General features: G+C 43.6%; 3 protein-coding genes and 1 long non-coding RNA gene across 8 annotated transcripts; all 4 read right to left on the bottom strand.

The window, feature by feature from the left end:
- Positions 1-1,717: 1,717 nt before the first annotated feature.
- Positions 1,718-7,644, bottom strand: LOC110498636 (matrix metalloproteinase-15). The gene is given in 8 exon segments (XM_090215543.1): positions 1,718-1,952; positions 1,954-2,215; positions 2,218-2,298; positions 2,852-2,947; positions 3,310-3,617; positions 5,159-5,281; positions 5,533-5,681; positions 6,810-7,644. Coding segments are annotated over 8 exon segments (1,182 nt in total). The 5' UTR covers positions 6,882-7,644; the 3' UTR covers positions 1,718-1,861.
- Positions 7,645-7,908: 264 nt separating this feature from the next.
- On the bottom strand, positions 7,909-11,787 carry LOC149985272 (zona pellucida glycoprotein D-like). Of its 3 annotated transcripts, none has more exons than XM_090211320.1 (9): positions 11,662-11,787; positions 11,501-11,567; positions 11,299-11,406; positions 11,011-11,219; positions 10,638-10,795; positions 9,466-9,708; positions 9,077-9,251; positions 8,416-8,521; positions 7,909-8,089 (listed from the first exon to the last, which is right to left on the bottom strand). In XM_090211320.1, the coding sequence occupies exons 1-9, from the start codon at positions 11,683-11,685 to the stop codon at positions 7,971-7,973; spliced, it is 1,209 nt and encodes a 402-aa protein (XP_090067446.1). In that variant the 5' UTR covers positions 11,686-11,787; the 3' UTR covers positions 7,909-7,970. The 3 variants fall into 3 exon arrangements, with proteins under 3 accessions (XP_090067446.1, XP_090067448.1, XP_090067451.1); XM_090211322.1 differs by having other exon boundaries at positions 11,501-11,543; positions 11,662-11,786; XM_090211325.1 differs by lacking the exons at positions 10,638-10,795; positions 11,011-11,219; positions 11,299-11,406; positions 11,501-11,567; positions 11,662-11,787 and adding an exon at positions 9,953-10,019.
- A 3,202-nt stretch (positions 11,788-14,989) lies between these two features.
- LOC149985273 (uncharacterized) lies at positions 14,990-16,807 on the bottom strand. The gene is made up of 3 exons (XR_016488993.1): positions 16,566-16,807; positions 15,934-16,434; positions 14,990-15,555 (listed from the first exon to the last, which is right to left on the bottom strand). It is a non-coding gene; the product is annotated as an uncharacterized LOC149985273 (long non-coding RNA).
- A 224-nt stretch (positions 16,808-17,031) lies between these two features.
- LOC149985274 (zona pellucida glycoprotein D-like) lies at positions 17,032-20,911 on the bottom strand. 3 transcript variants are annotated; one of them, XM_090211332.1, is made up of 9 exons: positions 20,786-20,911; positions 20,625-20,691; positions 20,423-20,530; positions 20,135-20,343; positions 19,762-19,919; positions 18,590-18,832; positions 18,200-18,374; positions 17,539-17,644; positions 17,032-17,212 (listed from the first exon to the last, which is right to left on the bottom strand). In XM_090211332.1, the coding sequence occupies exons 1-9, from the start codon at positions 20,807-20,809 to the stop codon at positions 17,094-17,096; spliced, it is 1,209 nt and encodes a 402-aa protein (XP_090067458.1). In that variant the 5' UTR covers positions 20,810-20,911; the 3' UTR covers positions 17,032-17,093. The 3 variants fall into 3 exon arrangements, with proteins under 3 accessions (XP_090067458.1, XP_090067459.1, XP_090067462.1); XM_090211333.1 differs by having other exon boundaries at positions 20,625-20,667; positions 20,786-20,910; XM_090211336.1 differs by lacking the exons at positions 19,762-19,919; positions 20,135-20,343; positions 20,423-20,530; positions 20,625-20,691; positions 20,786-20,911 and adding an exon at positions 19,077-19,143.
- Between the last annotated feature and the right edge of the window lie 244 nt (positions 20,912-21,155).

A 21,155-nucleotide genomic window follows, 5' to 3' on the forward strand; every position in this document is an offset into this window, starting at 1 on the left:
CCACATCAACAACAAACTAGAATGGTCCAAACACACCAAGACAGTTGTGAAGAGGGCACGACAAAGCCTATTCCCCCTCAGGAAACTAAAAGGATTTGGCATGGGTCCTGAGATCCTCAAAAGGTTCTACAGCTGCAACATCGAGAGCATCCTGACTGGTTGAATCACTGCCTGGTATGGCAATTGCTCGGCCTCTGACCGCAAGGCACTACAGAGGGTAGTGCGTACGGCCCATTACATCACTGGGGCTAAGCTGCCTGCCATCCAGGACCTCTACACCAGGCGGTGTCAGAGGAAGGCTATAAAAATGGTCAAAGACCCCAGCCACCCAAGTCACCCAGACTGTTCTCTCTATACCGCATGGCAAGCGGTACCGGAGTGCCAAGTCTAGGACAAAAAGGCTTCTCAACAGTTTTTACCCCAAGCCATTAGACTCCTGAACAGGTAATCAAATAGCTACCCGGACTATTTGCATTGTGTGCCCCCACCAACCCCTCTTGTTACGCTGCTGTTACTCTGTTTATCATATATGCATAGTCACTTTAACTATACATTCATGTACATACTACCTCAATTGGGCCGACCAACCAGTGCTCCCGCACATTGGCTAACCGGGCTATCTGCATTGTGTAATGGATATGGCTCTTATACGTCATTTCATAATGTAATTAGCCTGTCCGAACTGTATTTGCCAGCTGTTGTCTGGAGCGCACGTGCCAAGACCCCATTTGCTATATAACAGATTTTGTGACAAAACCATCGATGGAAACCCATTTAACTTGTATTTTTCAAATGTAAAATGGGAATTTAACCACAAAAGTAATTGTTATGTGCACTACACCATCGCTCACAGACTTCTATCCTCAATAAATCTGATTGATAGAAATTTATTTCTGGTGGGAAATACAATTTTTTTTAAAGCACATTTTAGAATATTTGCATGAAAACATGTTGCAAATTAGATGGAAACCTCGCTAGTGATTACGTGTATTGCACACAAGTGGCATTGAATTTCAAATGTAAACGTGGGGGGGAAACTATTTTTGAGTTGTCTACTCTAGATAACGTAGTGAAACGTTTCGATGCGTGTGTGCGCGTTGCCTATGTGAGACGTCATTCCACAGATTTTACTGTGCTCCCATTTATTTGCACGTGCTGTTCAAAACAGATCTCCAGATCGGCGCTTGACTAGCCGCCCTTCAAGGAAGTCATGTGAGCCGGGTAGTATGGCTACATGAGCAAGCCTGTTACAACTCTAACTTGGGCAAAGGAAATGCTGGCATGCCTCCTAACCCCTCCCTGGCTCTGCACCCAAAACAACTAAATTAGCAACATCTGAGAAATGTAACCCAGACCCAGCTCTGTTCTATCAGGCTTTAACCCTTCCTAAATATGTGCACGATGTATATGATAATAACCCCTGCATTTAATCTCGCCCGAGGGAGTCTATCAAATGTTTCCCCTTTGTGGATAAAGTCTGGGCTGTTGTGGTCGAGGGGGTAGACTAGAGGAAAGACACAGTGGGAGACGGTGGTCTTGTGTTTACAGAACACACAACTGTTAGACATTCACGCACCACCACTCTGTTTTATAAGGACATTCACGGAAATCTGTAGCTAAACACGCTTTAAACTACAACCGCAACTAACAAAAATCTAAACACAGGACGTTAAAAGTGCATATTATCTGTTATAAACAGGCTTAAATCAAGATCGGGTAAAGCACCATGGAGGAAAGATAGGGAAACTGTGTGCTTGTATTGTTATGTAATGCTTGTGTGTATATATGTGTTCAAATGGAATGTGCCTATGTATGGTGTGTGTATGTGTTTGCGTGTGTGTGAATCCATTTCTGGAGCAGATCAAACCCACTCCTGCAGGGATCGTTTGCAGTGGACCAAAAGTCTGGGCGCCTCTTTCTTCTGCAGGGTGTTGATAATAGCATAGATATAGTAGGATGAACAGCACCAGGACCAGGGGCACGGTCACTATGATCAGGGTGATAACCTTGGCCTCGTTCTCAGCCATCCTCACCACCACATCCACCCCTTTGTCCTTCGCATCAGGTTCATAATCTACATCGTTGGTGTAATCCTAATTGGTCTCTCTGTCCACCTCATCCGGGACTGAGCCAACTGATGGTTGTGGTTTTGGCTGGTCCACTGTTGGCCACTTGCGGCCTGTAACTGTGTCATCTGTATCTGGGTCCACGCTGGGGATATGGGGTAGTCTGGGTCATCCTTCATCTTCTGGTTATCAAACCTCCAGTACTTGGAGCCCTTGTAGAAGTATGTGTAAGCTGGGTAGGGAAGACAAATATTGTTGATGCAAATGTTGAAAAGCACCGAGGGAATTTACTGTGGAAATGCTATTTGTTCATTTTTTTCAAGTTTGAGTCATTAGTCTGTTAACCTTCTTTGGGTATGCATCTTCTGCTCCAACTCTTGACAAGTTCATCACACTTCACAGGATACTGTCATTGCAGACCTGTGCTAGTCCTGTTCACCATTAGTAATAGTTACAGTACTGTGAAGGAGAAGCCTTCACTTGGACTAGAGTCTATTTTTAATTCTCCTTCACAAGTACCTATCCCTTTTGATGAAAATGGAAAAATGAAAAACTACTTATCTGGAAGACATTTAACCATCATAGTTGTTTATTCACTATAGGAAACAGCTTTGAAAAGCATTAGCTGGGGTGCGACTTTGGTGGGAGAGGAGGAATTATGAGATACCTGCGTTAGACAACCTTTGCCAGGCATTCCATGGGTCCAAACCCTTTCCCCTCTCAGCTCAGTATCTATAGCCTCCCTCCATTTTTACAGCCATTATCCCCTATAACAACTCACTCACCGCCATCATCGCTGAGGAAGGCTCCTTTAGGAGAGGATGGGACCTTGCCCCACCTGGAGACAGGTTTCCGGTAGTCGCTGTCACCGGTGCGAAACGATCATGAAACCGTGTGGTACAAAGGACTAATGACTCTCACAAGAAACGCCCTTTTCTTCAGGTCTCGGTCTTTTAACACTCAGGGCTAAATCTGTTTTCCCTTGACTAGATGAATGATATTTATCAATAACATTTAAGATTTAAAAAGATAGCTCATCAGTCAGTCAGTTGAGATCAGTTATGGTAGGGTAAATAAAATGAAATAAAATGGTATTGGTCACATACACAGATAGGAAGAGGAGAAAGAAAGAAAAAGAATATCAAAAGATATCAATAGGATATTCATTTTGAACAAGGAAATAGTAGCAGTAATAGTGATTGAGGGGGAAATGGGGGAAAACGGGACGAAATGTCTATCTAACAAGATGGATCGTGGTTGTCAAGGGTCCAGGGTTCATCAGCGTCAAAGTGCGTGTCTCCGCCCATCCTAGACCCTGGGTAGTAGGCATGAGCCGGAGACCCCCACTCGCCCTCAAACAGAGACACGTCTCCATGGAAACCAGATGCAAACAACAGCATGATATCTAGCGTGTCCTGGCTGCTGTTAGTGATGTCTTGGAAAGCAACATCTTCAAAGCTCAGTGGAGTCACGCGCTCCCACACCTCGAAAGCTCTGCGGATGGCCTCCAGTGTCCAAACCTCACCAACCTTTGGGGTGGTGTTCATAATGCTGGGAGAGGGGGTTGAGGATAAGACAAAATATTCTTAGCACATACACTACCGGTCAAAAGTTTTAGAACACCTACTAATTCAAGGGTTTTTCTTGATTTATTTTTTACTATTTTCTACATTGTAGAATAATAGTAAAGACATCAAAACTATGAAATAACACATATGGAATCATGTAGTAACCAAAAAAATGGTTAAACAAATCAAAATATATTTTACATTTGAGATTCTTCAAATAGCCACCCTTAGCCTTGATGACAGCTTTGCACACTCTTGGCAGTCTCTCCGTCAGCTTCATGAGGTAGTCACCTGGAATGCATTTCAATTAACAGGTGTGCCTTCTTAAAAGTTAATTTGTGGAATTTCTTTCCTTCTTAATGCATTTGAGCCAATCAGTTATGTTGTGAAAAGGTAGGGGTGGTATACAGAAGATAGCTCTATTTGGTCAAAGACCAAGTCCATATTTTGGCAAGAACAGCTCAAATAAGCAAAGAGAAACGACAGTCCATTATTACTGTCAGTCAATACGGAAAATAGGTCAATTTCAAGAACATTGAAAGTTGCAAAAACCATCAAGCGCTATGATGAAACTGGCTATCATGAGGAATGCCACAGGAATGTTAACAGAGTTACCTCTGCTGCAGAGGATAAGTTCATTAGAGTTACCAGCCTCAGAAATTGCTGCCCAAATAAATGCTTCAGAGTTCAAGTAACAGACACATCTCAACATCAACTGTTCAGAGGAGACTGTGTTAATCAGTTATTCATGGTTGAATTGCTGCAAAGAAACCACTACTAAAGGACACCAATAATAAGAAGAAACATGCTTGGGCCAAGAAACATGAGCAATGGACATTAGACCAGTAGAAATATGTCCTTTGGTTTGGAGTCCAAATTGGAGATTTTTGTTTCCAACAGCCGTGTCTTTGTGAGATGTGGTGTGGGTGAATGGATGATCTCCGCATGTGTATTTTCCACCCTACAGCATGGAGAAGGAGGTGTTATGGTGTGGGGGTGTTTTAAAGGCGAGACTGTCTGGGATTTATTTAGAATTCAAGGCACACTTAACAAGCATGGCTACCACAGCATTCTGCAGCAATACACCATCCCATGCTGCATCACATGACCTGGCCTCCGCAATCCCCTGACCTCAACCAAATTAAGATGGTTTGGGATGAGTCGGACCGCAGAGTGAAGGAAAAGCAGCCAATATGTGCTCAGCATATGTGGGAACTCCTTGGAAAAGCATTCCAGGTGAAGCTGGTTGAGAGAATGCCAAGAGTGTTCAAAGCTGTCATCAAGGCAAAGGGTGGCTACTTTGAAGAATCTCAAATAGAAAATATATTTTTCACCGGTAGTGTATATACAGAGGGTCATTACAAATTACGTAGGTTGTCAGTGGTCTATACACATATGGGAATTCAGGTCTCATTGCAGTGTTGTTTATACTGACGCTTTGCACGCCAGTCAGGGGGAAATCTGTTTGAGATTCCCTACATGGTTTTCTTAGAATCCCCCAGCATACATAGGCCTACCACACACCTGTAAGTCAGAAGGTTCTTGTCCCACTTCTGGCCAGTGAGAGCGTAGCGTTTCCGCCTCACACCATTCTCAGCCTGCTCAACAGATTTGTCTGGGACTCCACAGCGAGGCCTTCTCATGGCCCTAAAAGGGGAGTGAAAAACACAATTGAATAGAGCCCAGATAAACACATAGATAGATAGGATCAGATACATTGTTCATTTAAGGCTAGAGTGGTTCCACAGTGCTAGACCAGGAGGTGCAACTTTTCTCTGTCTCAGAATAGCTCTATAATGTAATCATGACTGTACATTATTACATTATCTTGACATCATTATCAATTTAGTTTCTATCAGTCTGTACAGTATAACTGAGGCTGCCAGTGGCATCCATACTTCAGTGTGGCAGGGTCCATCTCTCCAGTGAGCTCTAGGCCATAGAAGCACTGCATGTCACTGACGGCATTGGGCAGAATTTGAGAGGACTGCATGGTTGACATCTGTCTGCTGGCTTGAGACAGGTAGCCAAACCTCCGCAACCACCACTACAATTATACAACAGAGATAGATAGATGGCGTGAGAGCTAGAGAAAGAGAGACAAATAGAGAGACAAGAGAATTGAGAGATTGAGAGCAACATCAAAGGGAGAGCAGTTAAAATATATAGAGAGAGGACAGAGAAACAGATGGTTTCTATTACTTCATGGCATTACTCTTTGAGTCACACCTTCTTATTGGCAGTTTAGATAACCACAGGGTCGGCCCAACAGATAATAGGATAGAGCAGACGTCATTGGGTGTAAGAGTAAAAGCTTTGGAAAGTAAGCATTTAACCCAAAACAAAACACTGATATACAGATTTTAATCCATGTAAATTACAAAAATTCTACATAAACCGTCTAAATTCGACTGTACAATATATACCATTAATATAGCCACAAGCAGACGTACGCCAGACTTTACAGCCAGGCACACAATATTAATATACCATTGATAATCCAATGGAAACAAGAGACCCAGCCAAGACAGCACAGAGAGCTTGCCTTGCAAAAGCCTTGACAGGGGAATTTAAAAACAAATGGGCCCACTGAGCACAACCAGAGAGCTCATACTTTCTCTGTAAACAAGCATGCACTGCACACCTGCACACATAGACCCATACACACACAGAGAGAGGGCAAGAGAGAGAGAGAAATAAAAGCAGCTTCAGGCCACCAAAATGGTGACTCATAGAGTGCTCATTCTGGAAATCTTCACAACATGCCTGCATGATAAGCAGTACAGTAGATGAGGAACACATTGTGGTTTACAAGCATGTAAATAGGGTTTAACCCTGGAGGTCAAACTTTTACACAACACACAATTACTCCTAATAATATGCCTGCCATGCATGAAGTGGGAATGTTGCCCAATATCCATTATTGGAAAGGTCAAGGGTCATACATGTGTGCATCAAATATGTCCATGAATCAGCGCATGATAAGTCATTAGATCACATAAAATGCTAGATCAGTTTAGATTACCTGACCAGGATAATAGAGATCATGGTCATGCAACGTTTCAGTTAAAGGAAACTAAGTTCATAAGGCGATGGCCACAATTCTACAAATTTAAGCACCATAAAAACGTCCGTATTTTGACATTAAAGGACACACGTATACAACATACTGTACCTCTGCGTTGAAATGGCCTTCGTCCGCATTGGTAACAAGCCTGTTGCACAAGAGCAAGACGATTGAGGCCATTATTTGTTTCCACAGCCCCGGAGAAGCGCTTCTCCAGAGATGCCATTTTTATGCAGCCTCGTTCGCCCGTGCAATGGACTGTCATTCAGATGTGATTGAAAATTGCCGTCAAGTGATGAGTGATCTGCTATGTGACTGCATAGTCAAACTCTTTGGTTGAGTTCAAAATCCAGTTTGTGTTCAAGTTCTCGCTGCAGTTCAACCACTGGGCATTGGGTCGTGGCGCGCTGAAATCGGATCGTTTGCGAAACAGCTCGGGTTAGAACTGGTAGAAATTATCCCCAAATATGTGATCATGGGTTATTTAAAGCCTGAGTCAGTTGTCCATTTATGCCCAGTTCCTAATGGCCCACACGAGCTAAAGGTAAGAACAGCATTTCTGACACGTTAGTGTGTTACCTACTTCCCCTTCAGTCAATAGCTTCCCTGCACGATGAGGGAAGAGTAGAGAGAAAAAAGGTGTCAAGCGTCATGTTTTGTTCTTGGTAAGATGTAGCCGTACTATACTCAGAACGTAATTGTGGAGGATACCCTCAAACAAAATACAATTGTCTTACAAGTTACTTCCAAGTATCCAGAAGGTCTGTTAGATTTTAGTTAAACCGCCGCATGCCATCCTGGATTACATTGATAGTCCAATAAACTCACTGCCGTCTGAGAATACAAACAGAACAGTGACTCTGCTAGAGAAAATCGGGAGGAAAGTTAATGTAGCCTAGATACTGTGGGAAGTCTATTAGACAAAGCAATTTCTCTTGAAAATAAACTCCCCTCCCCCTGGGGATGAATTATAGACTGACCCCTCACTTGGCTCCTATTGCCATCTGCTGATAGCTAAGAATCACTACACCATTTGATCAAATCGAGTGACACTATAATAGGAGTTGGTTTTTGATGAGACCAGTTATGATTTAAACCAGTAACTCATGTTTGAACTTGTTTGTAACCCACAGCCACATTGAACTACAGGGCTGAATGCTCAGAGCTCTGTGGTAAGTCATGTTTATAAAATGTCAAAGGCACAACATTTTTGCAGAGAGGAACTCATTTAATTGTCATAGAAATTATTATTTTTATTCAAGTTGGATGTCAGCGGTTTGCTAGCTGTGACAGTCGTCGGTTTCCTGCCTTAGCGATGGTGATTAGGGCGAGGAGGAAGAGGCCCAGGACCCAGATGCCAGCCACAGGAATCAGCAGCAGCAGCAGATCTGGAACAAAGTCAAGACTGTTGAAAACACCTCACACCACCCTGCCTCAACTGCAACATGAGGCCAGAGGGGTATACTACAATGTAGGATCAATGATTTAGCCAGCTAAGGTGCCTAAAAAATCTTACATTACCATTTTGAAAAGTGAAAGAATGACTCAACCAAAAACATATACCCATGTTGAGCTTTTGTAGTATAGCCCTCTGGTCTACGTCACAATCATTTAAAAAAAATGCAGGCAAGTAGAGTGAGCAAGGGCAAGGACATTTGAGCCGGTAAGAAAATATATTTTAATCTTACGTAGATAACGAAACACAAATCCTTACTAGATTGGGGTCGGTCTGGTATGTCAATCCTGATTGGTCCATATGACAGTAGACCTTGAGTTGGGTCTCCACGCACTGCTGCCCTCTTGGTTATAGATTTGCACTCCTGTAGCAGTAAAGCATTAATAAAAGACAATCTTGAATGCCATGCCAACTTCTGAAAAGGCATTTTCTTCATGAATAGAAATAATATTTGAGCATTTTTAACCCCTTTTGTCATCCCAATTTCATTGTATCCAAGTGGTAGTTACAGTCTAGTCCCATTGCTGCGACTCCCGTACGGACTGGGGAGAGGCGAAGGGCGAGAGCTGTGCGTCCTCCGAAACACAACCCCGCCGAGCCGCACTGCTTCTTGACAATGCTTACTTAACCCGGAAGTCAGTCGCACCAACGCGTCGAAGGAAACACCGTACACCTGGCGACCGTGTCAGTGTGCATTGTGCCCGGCCTGCCACAGGAGTCGCTAGAGCACGATGGGACAAGGACAACCCGGCCAGCCAAACCCTCCCCTAACCCGGACAACACTGGGCCAATTGTGCGCCGCCTCATGGGTCTCCCGTTCGCGGCGACAAAACCTGGAATCGAACCAGGATCTGTAGTGACACAGCTAGCACCGCTATGCAGTGCCTTAGCCCGCTGCACCAAAGGCCAGTGAACTTACAGGAATGCAGGGTTCGTCATCGTCCAGGGAGCACAAGCGCACTGTGCAGTGCAGGTACAGGTCATGAGGCTCCACAACAAAGCGGAACATGTCAAAGCTGTACCGGATGGTTGAGGCCTCTCCATTGGCGCCCATTGTCGTATTGAGAAAGGTGACAGTGTCGTCATTCACACACCTGTGAGGGGGGGGGGGGGGGAGTGTCTTGGGTTGAATAAATCCAAGACCTTCATCAAATTTAACACTGATCTGCCACAATTAGTCAGACATGCCAAATTGAGCTCAGCTCAACTGAATTGCTCACAGCATGCTAAATGATTTGTTCATGCCATGTTTCAAGAGCAGAAGTAGGCGTACATGTTCCCAGGGATAAATGTTGATTGTCCACTCACCCATTGCGCAGCAGGGTGTGAACAGCGCTGTCTGTCTGGTTGGGTTTGGGGGACTGTGTGGCCCAGCATTCATTCACCCTCAAGTGGAAGACGTCCTCCAGCTCCACGACCTTGATCTCCACATACACCCTGTCCCGGAGGTGGATCAGCGGTGAGCTTTGGAACGCCTCTGTGTAGGTGTGATCTGTGAAGAGGGCCATCTCCACCTTGGCATCCAACTCACCCATCCGCATCACAGTCTCACTGAACCAAAACAGCACAGGATTACTGTGAGAGAAATGCTTGTCATATCCACATTACCTGAACCGAAAGAACTCCTGCTTATAAATCAGTGGTTAGTCCGACATTACTCGCTGTCCCAGATGGCGGATAGCGGTTGCTACCTAGGTAGTATTAATAGCCGTTGCTACCTAGGAAGTATTTAGTATTAATAAAAGGTAAAAATAAAACAAATTAAGGGTAAGCAAAATATTCTACCAACACTCACTAAGTGAATATTCCTCAATGCCCCACTTGAAAGCCACAACTGTCTTCTAAAAGTTCACGGCTAGGTGCAGGTGGTTTGTTGGAATTTAGAAAATGCCCAGTTAAAGTCAATTATCCTCAAGGAAGTAATGCAACAACGGTGTATGCCACTATCTTCCCCATTTCAAATCTTCTCCCATTGAGACAGACAAGTGTCATTCAACACAAAGCTTTATTTCTGAGTCACACTCATGACATGCAGCACTTGTGTGGACACCCACCTGTCTCAATCAATGAGAATAATTGAAATCAAGATTGCGTCACATGGCAAAAGTGAAATAAACAGCATTTTCTAAATTCCAACCAACCACCTACAACTAGCCATGGAGGGTTACAAGACAGTGGTGGCTTTCACGAAGGGAATTGAGAAATAATAACCAAGATTAGTGTAACATTTACCCTTAACACCATCAACAGCTGGAACATCAGTAATGTCAGACTAGCAAGAATAACTCCTGGACCTATTGTACAGGCTCAAACTAGAGCCCAGAATTGTTCCTGGAGAGGAAACCCGAGTATCAAATAAGGCAATGTGACAAATTGCATCTCAAGTGAGTCTACTTGTTAGGTCGTTCCAGTAATAGACCAAGACAAACTTTAAGTACATTAAGTTGTGATCAAGTCCATTTTTAGAGAGTGGGCCTTACCTAGAGAAGGGGATGATGGGGTACGGCAAACTGACAATGCGGATGTATGGGTAGATACACGTGTACTCAATTTTTATCATTGGGTCTCTTATTATATTTCCATAGACTTGAGGGGCCGACATGAGAGTTAAGGCGTATGCAATGTGAGTGATGTTTTTCTGTTGTAAAAAGAGAGAGCACAATGCCAGTAAAAACAAACTTCCAGCTTCATAAATAAGTCACCACTTGGACTTGCTGCGATAACAAGGGTAAAAACTCCTGCCCTCAAATCGGCGCATGACAACTATAGATCAGTGTTGAGCCTTGAGATTAGGCCTTTTCTGAGACAGGATTATCAAAGGATAATATGAAGTGTGGGATGAATCATACTTACCTCCAGTGGTTTACCGCCACAGGAAACGTACTGATCCTTTGATATCCGCACAATGTAGTATGGGACATCAGACATAACCTCCTTTTGGGCACGACAAGACTCATTCTTCAAGTGCAGAGATTCCATAGGTACTTTGTAGTACTGGAAAAAGTCCTCATTCACCATGATAGTAATGTAGTCTTTGCCACACATGACATTGATGGTAGCAACTAAAATAAATTAAAACAGTTTTAGAACAAATTCCAATAGAACTATTGTAGTTATTCTGGTCTACCAAAATGTTTAAACCTTTGTCACACAGGTCTCCATAGTAGCCAACAGCACATTTGCAGTTGCTTTTGTCGAGGGATAGCAAACACTTGGTTGTGTCAGTGCAGTGTGTGACAGTGCATATTCCTGAGAGAAAACAATGACATCAATGGAGGCCACTTATGAAATGATCAAGTAAATACTCGCAAGCTATAGAAAATCAGACAAATGTGTTTCTCACCAAGGACACAGTCACAGCAGAAAATGACGAGGACCAAAAATACCTGGTAAATTCCACAGCAATTAACCTACATGACATTTAACAGGTTTAATTCATTTTCTACATTGTAGTTTCTAAACGTGTCCTTTTCTTTCAATACAAGCATAACAGTATCTACACACCTTCAAGTTGAATTTGAGCGCCATTGGTTATTTGCAATCTGTTTCCAAAATATATATTTATTTTTGTACTGACTTGAATTACTGGAAGGTCAAAGTAACATAGCCCTGTCTGAAGAATACAAAAAAAAAAACGTAGCCTTATATACTCAACAGATCGAAAGGCCTGGAGCTGTAATTACCATAGACCTAGGTGATTACCTGAATGTAAAACACCTGTTTATTTGTATCTGAGCAATAAGCCTACCCCCAGTCACACACCTTCATTTCCCTCAGAGCGCCCCAACTTCCATCGAGTAACCTCATTGGCCAAGCACAGAAATGAAGTCACCCCATCTTTCCCAGCCTATCAGCAACCTAATTGCACCAGTCAATTGAAGAACCCCTCCTATTCAGAAGAACAAACGTTGCAGGGAGAGACATGGCTTAATAGAGAGGTTGATAATTTAGGGAATTTTAATTTCACAATGTTTGTCAAAAAATTTTATGGTCTTCCAATGGAGATGGCCTAGGCCTACTAGTCTGCATAGGCTATAGCTCTGCTAGGGTACTATAGCTCTGCTAGGGTACTCTGCTCTACTCTAGGGCTGCCCCCAGGTGGTGAGGGTAGGTAGGAACACTTATGTGAGAATGCTATTCATTGACTACAGCTCAGCGTTCAACACCATAGTACCCTCAAAGCTCATCACTAAGCTAAGGACCCTGGGACTAAACACCTCCCTCTGCAACTGGATCCTGGACTTCCTGACGGGCCGCCCCCAGGTGGTGAGGGTAGGAATGAAAACACATCTGCCATGCTGATCCTCAACACAGCTCCACAGGGGTGTGTGCTCAGTCCCCTCCTGTACTCCCTGTTCACCCATGACTGCATGGCCAGGCACGACTCCAATACCATCATTAAGTTTGCACCGACAACGACGAGACAGCATATAGGGAGGAGGTCAGAGACCTGGCTGGGTGGTGCCAGAATAACAACCTAACCCTCAACGTAACCAAGACTAAGGAGATGATTGTGGACTACAGGAAAAGGAGGACCGAGCACTCCTCCATTCTCATCGACAGGGCTGTAGTGGAGCATGTTGAGAGCTTCAAGTTCTTTGGTGTCCACATCAACAACAAACTAGAATGGTCCAAACACACCAAGACAGTTGTGAAGAGGGCACGACAAAGCCTATTCCCCCTCAGGAAACTAAAAGGATTTGGCATGGGTCCTGAGATCCTCAAAAGGTTCTACAGCTGCAACATCGAGAGCATCCTGACTGGTTGAATCACTGCCTGGTATGGCAATTGCTCGGCCTCTGACCGCAAGGCACTACAGAGGGTAGTGCGTACGGCCCATTACATCACTGGGGCTAAGCTGCCTGCCATCCAGGACCTCTACACCAGGCGGTGTCAGAGGAAGGCTATAAAAATGGTCAAAGACCCCAGCCACCCAAGTCATAGACTGTTCTCTCTATACCGCATGGCAAGCGGTACCGGAGTGCCAAGTCTAGGACAAAAAGGCTTCTCAACAGTTTTTACCCCAAGCCATTAGACTCCTGAACAGGTAATCAAATAGCTACCCGGACTATTTGCATTGTGTGCCCCCACCAACCCCTCTTGTTACGCTGCTGTTACTCTGTTTATCATATATGCATAGTCACTTTAACTATACATTCATGTACATACTACCTCAATTGGGCCGACCAACCAGTGCTCCCGCACATTGGCTAACCGGGCTATCTGCATTGTGTAATGGATATTGCTCTTATACGTCATTTCATAATGTAGTTAGCCTGTCCGAACTGTATTTGCCAGCTGTTGTCTGGAGCGCACGTGCCAAGACCCCATTTGCTATATAACAGATTTTGTGACAAAACCATCGATGGAAAGCCATTTAACTTGTATTTTTCAAATGTAAAATGGGAATTTAACCACAAAAGTAATTGTTATGTGCACTACACCATCGCTCACAGACTTCTATCCTCAATAAATCTGATTGATAGAAATTTATTTCTGGTGGGAAATACAATTTTTTTTAAAGCACATTTTAGAATATTTGCATGAAAACATGTTGCAAATTAGATGGAAACCTCGCTAGTGATTACGTGTATTGCACACAAGTGGCATTGAATTTCAAATGTAAACGTGGGGGCAAACTATTTTTGAGTTGTCTACTCTAGATAACGTAGTGAAACGTTTCGATGCGTGTGTGCGCGTTGCCTATGTGAGACGTCATTCCACAGATTTTACAGCGCTCCCATTTATTTGCACGTGCTGTTCAAAACAGATCTCCACATCGGCGCTTGACTAGCCGCCCTTCAAGGAAGTCATGTGAGCCGGGTAGTATGGCTACATGAGCAAGCCTGTTAGAACTCTAACTTGGGCAAAATAAATGCTGGCATGCCTCCTAACCCCTCCCTGGCTCTGCACCCAAAACAACTAAATTAGCAACATCTGGGAAATGTAACCCAGACCCAGCTCTGTTCTATCAGGCTTTAACCCTTCCTAAATATGTGCACGATGTATATGATAATAACCCCCGCATTTAATCTCGCCCGAGGGAGTCTATCAAATGTTTCCCCTTTGTGGATAAAGTCTGGGCTGTTGTGGTCGAGGGGGTAGACTAGAGGAAAGACACAGTGGGAGACGGTGGTCTTGTGTTTACAGAACACACAACTGAGACATTCATGCACCACCACTCTGTTTTATAAGGACATTCACGGAAATCTGTAGCTAAACACGATGGATCTGGGGTAGTCTGGGTCATCCTTCATCTTCTGGTTATCAAACCTCCAGTCCCTGGAGCGCTTGTAGAAGTATGTGTAAGCTGGGTAGGGAAGACAAATATTGTTGATGCAAATGTTGAAAAGCACAGAGGGAATTTACTGTGGAAATGCTATTTGTTCATTTTTTCAAGTTTGAGTCATTAGTCTGTTAACCTTCTTTGGGTATGCATCTTCTGCTCCAACTCTTGACAAGTTCATCACAGTTCACAGGATACTGTCATTGCAGACCTGTGCTAGTCCTGTTCACCATTAGTAATAGTTACAGTACTGTGAAGGAGAAGCCTTCACTTGGACTAGAGACTATTTTTAATTCTCCTTCACAAGTACCTATCCCTTTTGATGAAAATGGAATAGTTGTTTATCCACTATAGGAAACAGCTTTGAAAAGCATTAGCTGGGGTGGGACTTTGGTGGGAGAGGAGGAATTATGAGATACCTGCGTTAGACAACCTTTGCCAGGCATTCCATGTGTCCAAACCCTTTCCCCACTCAGCTCAGTGTCTATAGCCTCCCTCCATTTTTTACAGCCATTATCCCCTATAACAACTCACTCACCGCCATCATCGCTGAGGAAGGCTCCTTTATTTATTTATTTCACCTTTATTTAACTAGGTAGGCTAGTTGAGAAGTTCCCATTTGCAACTGCGACCTGGCCAAGATAAAGCGTAGCAATTCGACACATACAACAACACAGTTACACATGGAATAAACAATACAGTAGATCAAAAGAAAACAAAAAGTCTATATACAGTGAATGCAAATGAGGTAAGTTAAGGAAATAAATAGGCCATGGTGGCGAAGTAATTACAACATAGCAATTAAACACTGGAATGGTAGATCGGCAGAAGATGAATGTGCAGGTAGAGATACTGGGGTGCAAATTAGCAAAATAAATAAATACCAGTATGGGGATGAGGTAGGTAGATAGATGGGCTGTTTACAGATGGGCTATGTACAGGTGCAGTGATCTGTAAGCTGCTCTGACAGCTGGTGCTTAAAACTAGTGAGGGAGATGTGAGTCTCCAGCTTCAGAGATTTTTGCAATTCGTTCCAGTCATGGGCAGCAGAGAACTGGAAGGAAAGACGACCAAAGCAATTGGCCTCCTTCTGGATATCTTGCACAACATGCCTGCAGGATAAGCAGTACAGTAGATGAGGAACACATTGTGGTTTACAAGCATGTAAATAGGGTTTAACCATAGAGGTCAAACTTTTACACGTCACACAATTACTCCTAATAATATGCCTGCCATGCATGAAGTGGGAATGTTGCCCAATATCCATTATTGGAAAGGTCCATGAATCAGCGCATGAGAAGTCATTAGATCACATAAAATGCAAGATCAGTTTAGATTACCTGACCAGGATAATAGAGATCATGGTCATGCAACGTTTCAGTTAAAGGAAACTAAGTTCATAAGGCGACGGCCACAATTCTACATATTTACGCACCATAAAAACGTCCATATTTTGACATTAAAGGACACACGTATACAACATACTGTACCTCTGCGTTGAAATGGCCTTCGTCCTCATTGGTAACAAGCCTGTTGCACAAGAGCAAGACGATTGAGGCCATTTGTTTCCACAGCCCCGGAGAAGTGCTTCTCCAGAGATATGCCATTTTTATGCAGCCTCGTTCGCCCGTGCAATGGACTGTCATTCAGATGTGATTGAAAATTGCCGTCAAGTGATGAGTGATCTGCTATGTGACTGCATAGTCAAACTCTTTGGTTAAGTTCAAAATCCAGTTTGTGTTCCAAGTTCTCTCCGCAGCCCAACCACTGGGCATTGGGTCGTGGCGCGCTGAAATCGGATCGTTTGCGAAACAGCTCGGATTAGAACTGGTAGAAATTATCCCCAAATATGTGATCATGGGTTATTTAAAGCCTGAGTCAGTTGTCCATTTATGCCCAGTTCCTAATGGCCCACACGAGCTAAAGGTAAGAACAGCATTTCTTCTGACACGTTAGTGTGTTACCTACTTCCCCTTCAGTCAATAGCTTCCCTGCACGATGAGGGAAGAGTAGAGAGAAAAAAGGTGTCAAGCGTCATGTTTTGTTCTTGGTAAGATGTAGCCGTACTATACTCAGAACGTAATTGTGGAGGATACCCTCAAACAAAATACAATTGTCTTACAAGTTACTTCCAAGTATCCAGAAGGTCTGTTAGATTTTAGTTAAACCGCCGCATGCCATCCTGGATTACATTGATAGTCCAATAAACTCACTGCCGTCTGAGAATACAGAGCAGTGACTCTGCTAGAGAAAATCGGGAGGAAAGTTAATGTAGCCTAGATACTGTGGGAAGTCTATTAGACAAAGCAATTTCTCTTGAAAATAAACTCCCCTCCCCCTGGGGATGAATTATAGACTGACCCCTCACTTGGCTCCTATTGCCATCTGCTGATAGCTAAGAATCACTACACCATTTGATCAAATCGAGTGACACTATAATAGGAGTTGGTTTTTGATGAGACCAGTTATGATTTAAACCAGTAACTCATGTTTGAACTTGTTTGTAACCCACAGCCACATTGAACTACAGGGCTGAATGCTCAGAGCTCTGTGGTAAGTCATGTTTATAAAATGTCAAAGGCACAACATTTTTGCAGAGAGGAACTCATTTAATTGTCATAGAAATTATTATTTTTATTCAAGTTGGATGTCAGCGGTTTGCTAGCTGTGACAGTCGTCGGTTTCCTGCCTTAGCGATGGTGATTAGGGCGAGGAGGAAGAGGCCCAGGACCCAGATGCCAGCCACAGGAATCAGCAGCAGCAGCAGATCTGGAACAAAGTCAAGACTGTTGAAAACACCTCACACCACCCTGCCTCAACTGCAACATGAGGCCAGAGGGGTATACTACAATGTAGGATCAATGATTTAGCCAGCTAAGGTGCCTAAAAAATCTTACATAACCATTTTGAAAAGTGAAAGAATGACTCAACCAAAAACATATACCCATGTTGAGCTTTTGTAGTATAGCCCTCTGGTCTACGTCACAATCATTTAAAAAAAATGCAGGCAAGTAGAGTGAGCAAGGGCAAGGACATTTGAGCCGGTAAGAAAATATATTTTAATCTTACGTAGATAACGAAACACAAATCCTTACTAGATTGGGGTCGGTCTGGTATGTCAATCCTGATTGGTCCATATGACAGTAGACCTTGAGTTGGGTCTCCACGCACTGCTGCCCTCTTGGTTATAGATTTGCACTCCTGTAGCAGTAAAGCATTAATAAAAGACAATCTTGAATGCCATGCCAACTTCTGAAAAGGCATTTTCTTCATGAATAGAAATAATATTTGAGCATTTTTAACCCCTTTTGTCATCCCAATTTCATTGTATCCAAGTGGTAGTTACAGTCTAGTCCCATTGCTGCGACTCCCGTACGGACTGGGGAGAGGCGAAGGGCGAGAGCTGTGCGTCCTCCGAAACACAACCCCGCCGAGCCGCACTGCTTCTTGACAATGCTTACTTAACCCGGAAGTCAGTCGCACCAACGCGTCGAAGGAAACACCGTACACCTGGCGACCGTGTCAGTGTGCATTGTGCCCGGCCTGCCACAGGAGTCGCTAGAGCACGATGGGACAAGGACAACCCGGCCAGCCAAACCCTCCCCTAACCCGGACAACACTGGGCCAATTGTGCGCCGCCTCATGGGTCTCCCGTTCGCGGCGACAAAACCTGGAATCGAACCAGGATCTGTAGTGACACAGCTAGCACCGCTATGCAGTGCCTTAGCCCGCTGCACCAAAGGCCAGTGAACTTACAGGAATGCAGGGTTCGTCATCGTCCAGGGAGCACAAGCGCACTGTGCAGTGCAGGTACAGGTCATGAGGCTCCACAACAAAGCGGAACATGTCAAAGCTGTACCGGATGGTTGAGGCCTCTCCATTGGCGCCCATTGTCGTATTGAGAAAGGTGACAGTGTCGTCATTCACACACCTGTGAGGGGGGGGGGGGGGGGAGTGTCTTGGGTTGAATAAATCCAAGACCTTCATCAAATTTAACACTGATCTGCCACAATTAGTCAGACATGCCAAATTGAGCTCAGCTCAACTGAATTGCTCACAGCATGCTAAATGATTTGTTCATGCCATGTTTCAAGAGCAGAAGTAGGCGTACATGTTCCCAGGGATAAATGTTGATTGTCCACTCACCCATTGCGCAGCAGGGTGTGAACAGCGCTGTCTGTCTGGTTGGGTTTGGGGGACTGTGTGGCCCAGCATTCATTCACCCTCAAGTGGAAGACGTCCTCCAGCTCCACGACCTTGATCTCCACATACACCCTGTCCCGGAGGTGGATCAGCGGTGAGCTTTGGAACGCCTCTGTGTAGGTGTGATCTGTGAAGAGGGCCATCTCCACCTTGGCATCCAACTCACCCATCCGCATCACAGTCTCACTGAACCAAAACAGCACAGGATTACTGTGAGAGAAATGCTTGTCATATCCACATTACCTGAACCGAAAGAACTCCTGCTTATAAATCAGTGGTTAGTCCGACATTACTCGCTGTCCCAGATGGCGGATAGCGGTTGCTACCTAGGTAGTATTAATAGCCGTTGCTACCTAGGAAGTATTTAGTATTAATAAAAGGTAAAAATAAAACAAATTAAGGGTAAGCAAAATATTCTACCAACACTCACTAAGTGAATATTCCTCAATGCCCCACTTGAAAGCCACAACTGTCTTCTAAAAGTTCACGGCTAGGTGCAGGTGGTTTGTTGGAATTTAGAAAATGCCCAGTTAAAGTCAATTATCCTCAAGGAAGTAATGCAACAACGGTGTATGCCACTATCTTCCCCATTTCAAATCTTCTCCCATTGAGACAGACAAGTGTCATTCAACACAAAGCTTTATTTCTGAGTCACACTCATGACATGCAGCACTTGTGTGGACACCCACCTGTCTCAATCAATGAGAATAATTGAAATCAAGATTGCGTCACATGGCAAAAGTGAAATAAACAGCATTTTCTAAATTCCAACCAACCACCTACAACTAGCCATGGAGGGTTACAAGACAGTGGTGGCTTTCACGAAGGGAATTGAGAAATAATAACCAAGATTAGTGTAACATTTACCCTTAACACCATCAACAGCTGGAACATCAGTAATGTCAGACTAGCAAGAATAACTCCTGGACCTATTGTACAGGCTCAAACTAGAGCCCAGAATTGTTCCTGGAGAGGAAACCCGAGTATCAAATAAGGCAATGTGACAAATTGCATCTCAAGTGAGTCTACTTGTTAGGTCGTTCCAGTAATAGACCAAGACAAACTTTAAGTACATTAAGTTGTGATCAAGTCCATTTTTAGAGAGTGGGCCTTACCTAGAGAAGGGGATGATGGGGTACGGCAAACTGACAATGCGGATGTATGGGTAGATACACGTGTACTCAATTTTTATCATTGGGTCTCTTATTATATTTCCATAGACTTGAGGGGCCGACATGAGAGTTAAGGCGTATGCAATGTGAGTGATGTTTTTCTGTTGTAAAAAGAGAGAGCACAATGCCAGTAAAAACAAACTTCCAGCTTCATAAATAAGTCACCACTTGGACTTGCTGCGATAACAAGGGTAAAAACTCCTGCCCTCAAATCGGCGCATGACAACTATAGATCAGTGTTGAGCCTTGAGATTAGGCCTTTTCTGAGACAGGATTATCAAAGGATAATATGAAGTGTGGGATGAATCATACTTACCTCCAGTGGTTTACCGCCACAGGAAACGTACTGATCCTTTGATATCCGCACAATGTAGTATGGGACATCAGACATAACCTCCTTTTGGGCACGACAAGACTCATTCTTCAAGTGCAGAGATTCCATAGGTACTTTGTAGTACTGGAAAAAGTCCTCATTCACCATGATAGTAATGTAGTCTTTGCCACACATGACATTGATGGTAGCAACTAAAATAAATTAAAACAGTTTTAGAACAAATTCCAATAGAACTATTGTAGTTATTCTGGTCTACCAAAATGTTTAAACCTTTGTCACACAGGTCTCCATAGTAGCCAACAGCACATTTGCAGTTGCTTTTGTCGAGGGATAGCAAACACTTGGTTGTGTCAGTGCAGTGTGTGACAGTGCATATTCCTGAGAGAAAACAATGACATCAATGGAGGCCACTTATGAAATGATCAAGTAAATACTCGCAAGCTATAGAAAATCAGACAAATGTGTTTCTCACCAAGGACACAGTCACAGCAGAAAATGACGAGGACCAAAAATACCTGGTAAATTCCACAGCAATTAACCTACATGACATTTAACAGGTTTAATTCATTTTCTACATTGTAGTTTCTAAACGTGTCCTTTTCTTTCAATACAAGCATAACAGTATCTACACACCTTCAAGTTGAATTTGAGCGCCATTGGTTATTTGCAATCTGTTTCCAAAATATATATTTATTTTTGTACTGACTTGAATTACTGGAAGGTCAAAGTAACATAGCCCTGTCTGAAGAATACAAAAAAAAAAACGTAGCCTTATATACTCAACAGATCGAAAGGCCTGGAGCTGTAATTACCATAGACCTAGGTGATTACCTGAATGTAAAACACCTGTTTATTTGTATCTGAGCAATAAGCCTACCCCCAGTCACACACCTTCATTTCCCTCAGAGCGCCCCAACTTCCATCGAGTAACCTCATTGGCCAAGCACAGAAATGAAGTCACCCCATCTTTCCCAGCCTATCAGCAACCTAATTGCACCAGTCA

Source organism: Oncorhynchus mykiss, chromosome 2, assembly GCF_057628025.1.
Source record: "Oncorhynchus mykiss isolate SJ-2025 chromosome 2, ASM5762802v1, whole genome shotgun sequence".
Lineage (NCBI taxonomy): Eukaryota > Metazoa > Chordata > Actinopteri > Salmoniformes > Salmonidae > Oncorhynchus > Oncorhynchus mykiss.